Source organism: Protopterus annectens, chromosome 15.part0 (genome assembly GCF_019279795.1).
Source record: "Protopterus annectens isolate FY-2018-M chromosome 15.part0, PAN1.0, whole genome shotgun sequence".
Classification (NCBI taxonomy): domain Eukaryota; kingdom Metazoa; phylum Chordata; order Ceratodontiformes; family Protopteridae; genus Protopterus; species Protopterus annectens.
The window spans coordinates 55,068,146-55,081,784 of NC_056749.1; the positions used below are offsets into that span (position 1 = coordinate 55,068,146).

The 13,639-nt window shown below is 43.4% G+C and overlaps 1 protein-coding gene across 1 annotated transcript in view; it reads right to left on the bottom strand.

Moving 5' to 3' along the window:
- The window catches only part of LOC122790164 (interferon alpha/beta receptor 1-like), an 809,243-nt gene that overhangs the window by 89,633 nt on the left and 705,971 nt on the right, over positions 1–13,639 (bottom strand). The window contains exon 7 of the mRNA XM_044057756.1: positions 10,139–10,269. Coding sequence (XP_043913691.1) covers positions 10,139–10,269 — 131 coding nt within the window. The remainder of the gene's footprint in view (positions 1–10,138; positions 10,270–13,639) is intronic.

Here is a 13,639-nt window from a genome sequence, read left to right on the forward strand (position 1 = left end):
ACCTGCCCAGCTCTTGGTTATGGTCCTGCTCTAACAATACCAGTCCAGCTCTTGGTTATGGTCCTGCTCTAACAATACCTGTCCAGCTCTTGGTTATGGTCCTGCTCTAACAATACCTGTCCAGCTCCTGGTTATGGTCCTGCTCTAACAATACCTGTCCAGCTCTTGGTTATGGTCCTGCTCTAACAATACCTGTCCAGCTCTTGGTTATGGTCCTGCTCTAACAACACCTGTCCAGCTCTTGGTTATGGTCCTGCTCTAACAATACCTGTCCAGCTCTTGGTTATGGTCCTGCTCTAACAAAACCTGTCCAGCTCTTGGTTATGGTCCTGCTCTAACAATACCTGTCCAGCTCTTGGTTATTGTCCTGCTCTAACAATACCTGTCCAGCTCTTGGTTATGGTCCTGCTCTAACAATACCTGTCCAGCTCTTGGTTATGGTCCTGCTCTAACAATACCTGTCCAGCTCCTGGTTATGGTCCTGCTCTAACAATACCTGTCCAGCTCTTGGTTATGGTCCTGCTCTAACAATACCTGTCCAGCTCTTGGTTATGGTCCTGCTCTAACAATACCTGTCCAGCTCTTGGTTATGGTCCTGCTCTAACAATACCTGTCCAGCTCTTGGTTATGGTCCTGCTATAACAATACCTGTCCAGCTCTTGGTTATGGTCCTGCTCTAGCAATACCTGTCCAGCTCTTGGTTATGGTCCTGCTCTAACAATACCTGTCCAGCTCTTGGTTATGGTCCTGTTCTAACAATACCTGTCCAGCTCTTGGTTATGGTCTTGCTCTAACAGTGCCTGTCCAACCTTGGTTATGGTCCTGCTCTAACAATACTTGTCCAGGTCTTGGTTATCGTCCTGCTCTAACAATACCTGTCCAGCTCTTGGTTATGGTCCTGCTCTAACAATACCTGTCCAGCTCTTGGTTATGGTCCTGCTCTAACAATACCTGTCCAGCTCTTGGTTATGGTCCTGCTCTAACAATACCTGTCCAGCTCTTGGTTATGGTCCTGCTCTAACAATACCTGTCCAGCTCTTGGTTATGGTCCTGCTCTAACAATACCTGCCCAGCTCTTGGTTATGGTCCTGCTCTAACAATACCTGTCCAGTTCTTGGTTATGGTCCTTCTCTAACAATACCTGTCCAGCTCTTGGTTATGGTCCTGCTCTAACAATACCTGTCCAGCTCCTAGTTATGGTCCTGCTCTAACAATACCTGCCCAGCTCTTGGTTATGGTCCTGCTCTAACAATACCAGTCCAGCTCTTGGTTATGGTCCTTCTCTAACAATACCTGTCCAGCTCTTGGTTATGGTCCTGCTCTAACAATACCTGTCCAGCTCTTGGATATGGTCCTGCTCTAACAATAACTGGCCAGCTTTTGGTTATGGTCCAGCTCTAACAATACCTGTCCAGCTCTTGGTTATGGCCATGCTCTAACAATACCTGTCCAGCTCTTGGTTATGGTCCTGCTCTAACAATACCTGTCCAGCTCTTGGTTATGGTCCTGCTCTAACAATACCTGTCCAGCTCTTGGTTATGGTCCTGCTCTAACAATACCTGTCCAGCTCTTGGTTATGGCCCTGCTCTAACAATACCTGTCCAGCTCTTGGTTATGGTCCTGCTCTAACAATACCTGTCCAGCTCTTGGTTATGGTCCTGCTCTAACAATACCTGTCCAGCTCTTGGTTATGGTCCTGCTCTAACAATACCTGTCCAGCTCCTGGTTATGGTCCTGCTCTAACAATACCTGTCCAGCTCTTGGTTATGGTCCTGCTCTAACAATACCTGTCCAGCTCTTGGTTATGGTCCTGCTCTAACAATACCTGTCCAGCTCTTGGTTATGGTCCTGCTCTAACAATACCTGTCCAGCTCTTGGTTATGGTCCTGCTCTAACAATACCTGTCCAGCTCTTGGTTATGGTCCTGCTCTAACATTGCCTGGCCAGCTCTTGGTTATGGTCCTGCTCTAACAATACCTGGCCAGCTTTTGGTTATGGTCCTGCTCTAACAATACCTGTCCAGCTCCTAGTTATGGTCCTGCTCTAACAATACCTGCCCAGCTCTTGGTTATGGTCCTGCTCTAACAATACCTGTCCAGCTCTTGGTTATGGTCCTGCTCTAACAATACCTGTCCAGCTCTTGGTTATGGTCCTGCTCTAACAATACCTGTCCAGCTCTTGGTTATGGTCCTGCTCTAACAATACCTGTCCAGCTTTTGGTTATGGTCCTGCTCTAACAATACCTGTCCAGCTCTTGGTTATGGCCATGCTCTAACAATACCTGTCCAGCTCTTGGTTATGGTCCTGCTCTAACAATACCTGTCCAGCTCTTGGTTATGGTCCTGCTCTAAAAATACCTGTCCAGGTCTTGGTTATGATCCTGCTCTAACAATACCTGTCCAGCTCTTGGTTATGGTCCTGCTCTAACAATACCTGTCCAGCTCTTGGTTATGGTCCTGCTCTAACGATACCTGCCCAGCTCTTGGTTATGGTCCTGCTTTAACAATACCTGTCCAGCTCTTGGTTATGGTCTTGCTCTAACAATACCTGGCCAGCTCTTGGTTATGTTCTTGCTCTAACAATACCTGTCCAGCTCTTGGTTATGGTCTTGCTCTAACAATACCTGTCCAGCTCTTGGTTATGGTCTTGCTCTAACAATGCATGTCCAACTCTTGGTTATGGTCCTGCTCTAACAATACCTGTCCAGCTCTTGGTTATGGTCCTGCTCTAACAATACCTGTCCAGCTCTTGGTTATGGTTCTGCTCTAACAATACATGTCCAGCTCTTGGTTATGGTCCTGCTCTAACAATACCTGTCCAGCTCTTGGTTATGGTCCTGCTCTAACAGTACCTGTCCAGCTCTTGGTTATAGTCCTGCTCTAACAATACCTGTCCAGCTCTTGGTTATGGTCCTGCTCTAACAATACCTGTCCAGCTCTTGGTTATGGTCCTGCTCTGACAATACCTGGCCAGCACTTGGTGATGGTCTTGCTCTAACAATACCTGTCCAGCTCTTGGTTACGGTCCTGCTCTAACAATACCTGGCCAGCTCTTGGTTATTGTCTTGCTCTAACAATACCTGTCCAGCTCTTGGTTAGGGCCCTGCTCTAACAATACCTGGCCAGCTCTTGGTTATGGGCTTGCTCTAACAATACCTGTCCAGCTCTTGGTTATGGTCCTGCTTTAACAATACCTGTCCAGCTCTTGGTTATGGTCCTGCTCTAACAATACCTGTCCAGCTCTTGGTTATGGTCCTGCTCTAACAATACCTGTCCAGCTCTTGGTTATGGTCCTGCTCTAACAATACCTGTCCAGCTCTTGGTTATGGTCCTGCTCTAACAATACCTGTCCAGCTCTTGGTTATGGTCCTGCTCTAACAATACCTGTCCAGCTCTTGGTTATGGTCCTGCTCTAACAATTCCTGCCCAGCTCTTGGTTATGGTCCTGCTCTAACAATACCTGTCCAGTTCATGGTTATGGTCCTGCTCTAACAATACCTGTCCAGCTCTTGGTTATGGTCCTGCTCTAACAGTACCTGCCCAGCTCTTGGTTATGGTCCTGCTCTAACAATACCTGTCCAGCTCTTGGTTATGGTCCTGCTCTAACAATACCTGTCCAGCTCTTGGTTATGGTCCTGCTCTAACAATACCTGTCCAGCTCTTGGTTATGGTCCTGCTCTAACAACACCTGTCCAGCTCTTGGTTATCGTCCTGCTCTAACAATACCTGTCCAGCTCTTGGTTATGGTCCTGCTCTAACAATACCTGTCCAGCTCTTGGTTATGGTCCTGCTCTAACAATACCTGTCCAGCTCTTGGTTATGGTCCTGCTCTAACAATACCTGTCCAGCTCTTGGTTATGGTCCTGCTCTAACAATACCTGTCCAGCTCTTGGTTATGGTCCTGCTCTAACAATACCTGTCCAGCTCTTGGTTATGGTCCTGCTCTAACAATACCTGTCCAGCTCTTGGTTATGGTCCTGCTCTAACAATACCAGTCCAGCTCTTGGTTATGGTCCTTCTCTAACAATACCTGTCCAGCTCTTGGTTATGGTCCTGCTCTAACAATACCTGTCCAGCTTTTGGTTATGGTCCTGCTCTAACAATACCTGTCCAGCTCTTGGTTATGGTCCTGCTCTAACAATACCTGTCCAGCTTTTGGTTATGGTCCTGCTCTAACAATACCTGTCCAGCTCTTGGATATGGTCCTGCTCTAACAATAACTGGCCAGCTTTTGGATATGGTCCTGCTCTAACAATACCTGTCCAGCTCTTGGTTATGGCCATGCTCTAACAATACCTGTCCAGCTCTTGGTTATGGTCCTGCTCTAACAATACCTGTCCAGCTCTTGGTTATGGTCCTGCTCTAACAATACCTGTCCAGCTCTTGGTTATGGTCCTGCTCTAACAATACCTGTCCAGCTCTTGGTTATGGTCCTGCTCTAACAATACCTGTCCAGCTCTTGGTTATGGTCCTGCTCTAACAATACCTGTCCAGCTCTTGGTTATGGTCCTGCTCTAACAATACCTGTCCAGCTCTTGGTTATGGTCCTGCTCTAACAATACCTGTCCAGCTCTTGGTTATGGTCCTGCTCTAACAATACCTGTCCAGCTCTTGGTTATGGTCCTGCTCTAACAATACCTGTCCAGCTCTTGGTTATGGTCCTGCTCTAACAATACCTGTCCAGCTCTTGGTTATGGTCCTGCTCTAACAATACCTGTCCAGCTCCTGGTTATGGTCCTGCTCTAACAATACCTGCCCAGCTCTTGGTTATGGTCCTGCTCTAACAATACCTGTCCAGTTCTTGGTTATGGTCCTGCTCTAACAATACCTGTCCATCTCTTGGTTATGGTCCTGCTCTAACAATACCTGTCCAGCTCTTGGTTATGGTCCTGCTCTAACAATACCTGTCCAGCTCTTGGTTATGGTCCTGCTCTAACAATACCTGGCCATCTTTTGGTTATGGTCCTCCTCTAACAATACCTGTCCATCTCTTGGTTATGGTCCTGCTCTAACAATACCTGTCCAGCTCTTGGTTATGGTCCTGCTCTAACAATACCTGCCCAGCTCTTGGTTATGGTCCTGCCCTAACAATGCCTGTCCAGCTCTTCGTTATGATCTTGCTCTAACAATGCCTGTCCAACTTTTGGTTATGGTCCTGCTCTAACAATACCTGTCCAGCTCTTGGTTATGGTCCTGCTCTAACAATATCTTTCCAGCTCTTGGTTATGGTTCTGCTCTAACAATACCTGCCCAGCTCTTGGTTATGGTCCTGCTCTAACAATACCTGCCCAGCTCTTGGTTATGGTCCTGCTCTAACAATACCTGTCCAGCTCTTGGTTATGGTCCTCCTCTAACAATACCTGGCCAGCTCGTGGTTATGGTCTTGCTCTAACAATACCTGGCCAGCTCTTGGTTGTGGTCCTGCTCTAACAATACCTGTCCAGCTCTTGGTTATGGTCTTGCTCTAACAATACCTGGCCAGCTCGTGGTTATGGTCTTGCTCTAACAATACCTGTCCAGCTCTTGGTTATGGTCTTGCTCTAACAGTGCCTGACCAACTCTTGGTTATGGTCCTGCTTTAACTATACCTGTCCAGGTCTTGGTTATGGTCCTGCTCTAACAATACCTGTTCAGCTCTTGGTTATGGTCCTGCTCTAACAATACCTGTCCAGCTCCTGGTTATGGTCCTGCTCTAACAATACCTGTCCAGCTCTTGGTTATGGTCCTCCTCTAACAATACCTGGCCAGCTCGTGGTTATGGTCTTGCTCTAACAATACCTGGCCAGCTCTTGGTTGTGGTCCTGCTCTAACAATACCTGTCCAGCTCTTGGTTATGGTCTTGCTCTAACAATACCTGGCCAGCTCGTGGTTATGGTCTTGCTCTAACAATACCTGTCCAGCTCTTGGTTATGGTCTTGCTCTAACAGTGCCTGCCCAACTCTTGGTTATGGTCCTGCTTTAACTATACCTGTCCAGGTCTTGGTTATGGTCCTGCTCTAACAATACCTGTTCAGCTCTTGGTTATGGTCCTGCTCTAACAATACCTGTCCAGCTCCTGGTTATGGTCCTGCTCTAACAATACCTGCCCAGCTCTTGGTTATGGTCTTGCTCTAACATTGCCTGGCCAGCTCTTGGTTATGGTCCTGCTCTAACAATGCCTGGCCAGCTCTTGGTTATGGTCCTGCTCTAACAATACCTGCCCAGCTCTTGGTTATGGTCCTGCTCTAACAATACCTGCCCAGCTCTTGGTTATGGTTTTGCTCTAACATTGCCTGTCCAACTCTTGGTTATGGTCCTGCTCTAACAATACCTGTCCAGCTCTTGGTTATGGTCCTGCTCTAACAATACCTGTCCAGCTCTTAGTTATCGTCCTGCTCTAACAATACCTGTCCAGGTCTTGGTTATGGTCCTGCTCTCACAATACCTGTCCAGCTCTTGGTTATGGTCCTGCTCTTACAATACCTGTCCAGCTCCTGGTTATGGTCCTGCTCTAACAGTACCTGCCCAGCTCTTGGTTATGGTCCTGCTCTAACAATTCCTGTCCAGTTCTTGGTTATGGTCCTGCTCTAACAATACCTGTCCAGCTCTTGGTTATGGTCCTGCTCTAACAATATCTGTCCAGCTCTTGGTTATGGTCCTGCTCTAACAATACCTGTCCAGCTCTTGGTTATGGTCCTGCTCTAACAATGCCTGGCCAGCTCTTGGTTATGGTCCTGCTCTAACAATACCTGCCCAGCACTTGGTTATGGTCCTGCTCTAACATTGCCTGTCCAACTCTTGGTTATGGTCCTGCTCTAACAATACCTGTCCAGCTCTTGGTTATGGTCCTGCTCTAACAATACCTGTCCAGCTCTTGTTTATGGTCCTGCTCTAACAATACCTGTCCAGCTCTTGGTTATGGTCCTGCTCTAACAATACCTGTCCAGCTCTTGGTTAGGGTCCTGCTCTAACAATACCTGTCCAGCTCTTGGTTATGGTCCTGCTCTAACAATACCTGTCCAGCTTTTGGTTATGGTCCTGCTCTAACAATACCTGCCCAGCTCTTGGTTATGGTCCTGCTCTAACAATACCTGTCCAGCTTTTGGTTATGGTCCTGCTCTAACAATACCTGCCCAGCTCTTGGTTATGGTCCTGCTTTAACAATACCTGTCCAGCTCTTGGTTATGGTCCTGCTCTAACAATACCTGTCCAGCTCTTGGTTATGGTCCTGCTCTAACAATACCTGTCCAGCTCTTGGTTATGGTCCTGCTCTATCTATACCTGTCCAGCTCTGGGTTATGGTCCTGCTCTAACAATACCTGTCTGGCTCTTGGTTATGGTCCTGCTCTAACAATACCTGTCCAGCTCTTGGTTATGGTCCTGCTCTAACAATACCTGTCCAGCTCTTGGTTATGGTCCTGCTCTAACAATACCTGGCCAGCTCTTGGTTATGGTCCTGCTCTAACAATACCTGGCCAGCTCTTGGTTGTGGTCCTGCTCTAGCAATACCTGTCCAGCTCTTGGTTATGGTCCTCCTCTAACAATACCTGGCCAGCTCTTGGTTATGTTCTCTGCACCCAGATTATCAGACCATCTCATCAGTCTAAGTGTATATTCTTACAATTATTCTCTTTTCTTCTTATGTGTTGCCAACATATCCATTTCTGTCGCTATTTTTGTATATATCTTAAGTTTACTATTTTTCTTTTCTTTTGTCATTGCTTATCTGTATTTTTGGAAGCTGTTTACATTTCTCAAACAGGGTTTAAGAATTGTAGCTGTATGCTATATTTTTAATGTTTTATGCTTTATTGTGTAAATATGAAGCTTTTCTCCCTGGGTCTCTGCTGAAAAAACATTTTGGTCTCTCTGACTATCCCACTCAACACATAGAAATAAATAAATAATTAAACGTTTATTATTAATATTTAATATGTGCATATTTTGAATACAGAATACTGAAAAAAACATTTTGAGCCTTTATATTTTTGTCAACCCAAAAAACTTAAACTGCAAAAGATTACAAATGGAAAAGTTTCCTTTTATAATCTTTACACCAAGGTTTCCCTGAATCTCTAAGCCCTAATTTGTATGGATAGTGGAAGTGTTACAGAAAAAGTATTTCTAAGATAAGGTGTAAGGTTAGGGTTAGGGTTGGCAGGCTTTATTAAGGTAAGCGGTAACTTCACCTCAGCTATAGACTTTGGATATTGTTATAATAAGTAACTGAAATATGCCACTTCACAGGGGTGCAGGAGGAAATATGTAGCTAATTGTGACTTTAGTTTACTAGTAGGTAATTTATATACAGACCAAAAACATGCTCTAATAAATAGGAGCAATAAATAATTTCCTGTTCAACCTTTTCTGAAAAGTAAACTCATTAGAATACATTTAACAATCATATAACTGCATCTATATCCAGTAATGGATTATTAGAGCTGAATGTGTAGTACTATTGGCACACATGAAACCCTTTGTCTGAGAAACCTATTTAGAACAAAATAGAAAAGAATATAGAATAACATTTTGTACTTACACTATGTAGCTACTGAAACATGCAAATGTGTATTGACATAAACTATTTGTTGAATTCAACAAGTGTCATGCAATATTTTAACAACTAAGCAGAAGGGAATCAACCATAGCCTTAGTATAGTGTGAAAAGTTTACAACACTCTGGAAGCCACAGTTAGTTTAAATAGCATTTCCCTAATCTCCTTTCAGGAAATCAGACATCTAATTTAGCTGTGAAGATGTTTATGTTAATTGCAAAAGTAAGCATATTGTGTGGTGCATAATTACTGGCTGTGAAAACGCCTTGATGGTTGTTAGGGATGGGATGTTTCCAATATCTTGTGATACTGAAATTAAAACTGTTTTCTAAAACTCCTTTCAGTGGTTGCTAATTAAAAGTGATGCACAAAGATGCAAAACCAAGAACACTTCTGCAGCATTGCTTTTATTAAGCTGAAAAGTTAGCAGAATAAAATGGCATGTTAAGATGCATTTTCTAAGACATAATGTCCAGTGTTATTTTCAAGGTAGTTATTGGAGCTGCTTGATAGTGTCAAAGGTAAAGCTATCTCACCCAGTCTACAGTAGGTTAGAATACCACCATCACTGCAAAATACGTAAGAAATTGTAAGCTTAGAAATCACATTTTAAGGGAGTGCAGTGGTGTCCAAATCTACTAATGTTCCCACCCCCAATCTCCAAGTATACTACAGCTGAAGTTGCACCAACTTGATGTGAAAGAAATAAAATGCGTATGTGTATATATATATATATATATATATATATATATATATATATATAAAATTATAGATATAGATATAGATGCAGATATACAGAGAGAGAGAGAGAGGCAGAGAAAGACATAGATTATGGATGGGGGCTCTCAGCCCCCATGTTCATCAGTTCAAAAAAGTACTTTAAGGTCAAAACTATTTTTAAAATAATATACAATGGTTAGATTGGTATAGCAAAAACACGCTCATTACCTCAGGGTCATAAAGAGTATTTTCAATAAAATGAAATAGACTCCATTAAATTGTAAATATTACAAGGGTCAGGGCAACATTTGATACATATTTGAGGATATTTCCAAAAATTAAAGACAGTCAGAAATGTGAAGATGAGGCACTTAATGTGTAGTCCAACCATTTACAATCATATCTATTTCAAGTTCCATGCTTTGCTTGATGCAGTTGGACACCCAATCAAATGGACACAATGCCGACGCCCAGGAGATTGATGTCAAAACGTTGAATGAACAAATGTTGACACAGTCAATGCACACTCCAGGGATTACCCAGGAGAGACTAAATGAATGGCAAGTACACCACCCCATACCCTCCGCTAATTATATATACTAAGTCTGAGATCCCACAATTCCAGGGGAAAGGGAATATTCCCCTTCCAAAGGACTGTTGATCTCACACACTTGTCGACTATCTGTCTGTATCAACCAAATGGCGTCAACCAAAGAATTGTTGGCATTCTGTCCACTTGATTAGACATCCACCAACCATATAGCTTTATAAAGGTTGTATTTTATAGAGTTATACTAGAGGTTTCTAATGATTATGATTTTTTGTAAGATAGGAGTCAGCAAGAGTTTAAAACCATAACACAATTATATAAATGCTGTAACTCACCAAGGCCTTGGGAATATGTTTCTGTTTCTGCTTTTGCCTGTAGCATCTTAACAGGCAGAGGAAAACACAAGACATAAATGATGCCATTACAGCTGTCAGTGTGATTAGCAACACGGAAATCCATGTGTGTTCTGCAACAGATGGAAAAATCAGTCCTGGCATGATCTTTGTTGTCAGATAAAATAATGTTATATTGTTTTCACATTCCTTCATTAGGCTCACGGTATTTCAGCACCTGAACAAAAACAGATCTTACAATAACTGCTTAATACAATGGACAAGAGTTGTGTCATCACTGAACAAGTTGTTAAAGATTATTTTGTTATGACTGAGTGAAAATGTCTGATCAAATTTTGCACTACGTTTTTTTTTGTGTTAGTACCAAAACTCCACATCATATAATACCATAGCCAAGCAGATGAGTGTGCCTCTATTCCACTTCTTACTATAAATGACTCTAATGTTGACAAACATCTGAGAATGATATACAAATCAAAAAGATTACATTTTGATAAAAGCATCATTCAGTCAGTCAGTCTCAAATGGAAGGTCTTCAGTAATCTTGCTGTGGATGAAATGACCCATTGCTCTATGATAACTCAGAAATTTTATATAAATTAGGATGCAGGAAAAAAGCAGAAAAATGCAAAAGTTTTAACTATAGGTTTATTGGTTTATAGGTTCATAGGTAGGTACTAGGCTATCGGCCCAAGGGCCTACATAAGCCTAGCCAACCAGGTTCCCCTGACATGAGATGGTCAGTGTGGGGAATCTGTTTGAGGCTAGTAATCCTCTTTGTGAGGTACTTCTGTGGCCTTTCCAGCAGCTGCAGATGTCTTGTGAGGTACATTCCAAAAGGGGCGTTGTACTCTATAATGGGTCTAATGAGTACTGAGTAGAGGAGAACAATGACCTCTTTTTTTCCTGGATGAGAACCCTTTTGTGATGAGGTGTGCCACATAGAAGGATTTCCTGACTACTGTGACGATGTGATTATCAAAGGAGAGACTACTGTCCACCTGGGTCCCAAGGTCTCTTATCACACATTCGGCATTAAGTAGGCTGCCATTTATGTGGTTGTTCATGGGTACAGAGTTTTTATCAAAGGGGATGACAATACACTTTTTGACATTGAGCTTGAGGCCATGCCTCTGACACCAGGCATCTGTCTCAGTGAGGCCCTTCTGTAGGGTGTCCACATCATTTGGGGACTCAACTATGGCTCCTAATTTGCAGTCATCTGCATACATCGTTAGCAAGAGGCCTTCTATGTTAGCCTGTACTTCAGAAAAGTAGATACCAAACCGGAGAGTTCCCAGGACTGAACCCTGTGGTACTCCACTTGTCACTGGTTTAAAGTCAGATTTGGAATCTGCAAATTTTACAGTGTGAGTTCTGTCAGTGAGCCAGTTGGCAACCCATCTTGTGATGTAGATATTTATAGCTAGTTTAGTGAGTTTAGATATAATTCCAGAATAGGGGATGTTGTTGAAAGCCTTGGTGAGGTCAAGATAGGCTATGTGAACCACCTTACCCTCATTTATGGCTTTGATGACTGCCTCAAAGAAGTCAATCAGGTTCAGAAGGCATGATTTGCCTTTCACAAACCTGAACTGGGTGGGGTCCAGAGTTTGGAGGTTACCAATGTCTTTGTTTATGAGTTCCATGATGATACATTCCATGGCCTTGCAGACCAGGCTCGTCAGGCTAATAGAGCAATAGTTCCCAGGATTAGTGGTGGCTCCCCCTTTGTGGAGTGGGATAACTGTTGCTGTGCACCATTCAGTGGGCACAAAGCCTGACGTGAGACTATGATTGAACATGGTGCTTAGGTGGGGAGCCAGTTCATTCTGAAGTTTGTGTAAAATGCAGCCTGGGATGTTATCCGGTCCCATGGATGCTGTGTTTTTGGTTTTAGAGAGTGCAACTTTTATCTGCATAGATGTGATTACAGGGACTCTGCATTCTTCCTGTATTGATATGGGCCCTTTAGGGGGTGAGAGGGGGTAAAGTTAGCACTGAACCTATATGCCAGGATGTTGGCAATATCAGTTGGTTCTGTACTTTTCGTGCCATTGTGCTGTAACTCGGAGCAGATCTGGGTATTGCCATTGTGATTCTTGATATAGCTATAGAATGCTTTGTGGTTGCCCTTAGAATCAGTGGTGATTTTGTTTTCATAGCTAGTTTTGGAGGATCTTATAAGGGATCTCAGCTTCTTACTGAGGTTGACCAGGGACCTCCTCCACTCCACTCATGGGATTTTACTCTCTTTTGCAACAGTTTCTTCCTTCTGTTGTAGAGTTTGTTTATGGCAAGGGACCACCAGATTGGCTTCCTTTTTTTGGAGGATAGCGTCTTGGTTCTGTTTGGGATAGCACGATCCATGCACTCATGTAAGTGCTTATAGAGCGCATTTGTGAATCCTAATTCAGCAGTCGTAATTGTATTGTCCATCTGCGTCATGAAGTTCACCACTTCTGTTTTAAGAAGCATGAAGTTGGGTTTGGAGAAATATTTTACCATGGTTTCCTTAATGGTGGGTGGGGGTGGGATGCAGATATCTAGGGTGATTAGCTTATAGCTGGATCTGACCAATGAAGAGTTGACTTCAGGTGAGGAACACTGGTCACTCATGTTGGTAATGACTAGGTCTAGGATACTGTTGCCCCTGGTGGGGATGTGGATATGTTGATCCAGGGCATTGGAATGGGTCTATATTTGAACATCAAAGTTTCAAAACTTTGAATGTTCTTATATCAAACCCTATCACACAAAAGTTGAAAATATCGAAGCAACAGAAAACCAAATTTTTTTCTAGGGAAAGAATTTGGTTGTCCGTTTCTGTTGCTTCGGTATTTTCAGTGCTGTGGTGGAAAGTTACGGGTCAGTTAGGTAAGTGTGCGACTGAGTGCGAGTTAGGGTAGTTAGGGTTAGAGCATGGGTTAGGTATGTGTGTGATTGTGTGGACGTGAGGGTTAGGGCAGGTTAGGTGAGTTAGGGTTAGGGTGCGGGTCAGGTAAGTATGTGATAGTGACGGACCTTAGGGTTAGGGTTTGGGTTAAGGTAAGTGGATAGTTAGTGGTGTGTGTATAGTTTAGTGTAGGGTTAGGTGTAAGATTTTAGGTGTATGTGTGTGGATTGCTGTTTGTTTGGTGTGCTTGTGTTGTGTGTATGTGTTTTGGAACAACAAATTTTTTCCCTAGGAAAAAATTCACTGTTCTGTATGTTCGATGTTTTTAGCTTTCACGTAATAGGGTTTGATATTAGAGCATTCGAAGTTTTGAAACTTCGATGTTCTAATATAGACCCCATTGGAATTTATGAATTCCAGAAAGCGTTGAGTGAAGGAGTTGGAACATGAGTAGTTTTCCCATTTAATGGTGGGGTAGTTGAAATCACCCATTATTAGGGTGTTTGGTTGAACCCTAATATTTTCCAGTATATCAAGCAAAGAGGAGTGGGAATTCTGGGGCATTGTGGGGGATCTTTAGCAAGCTA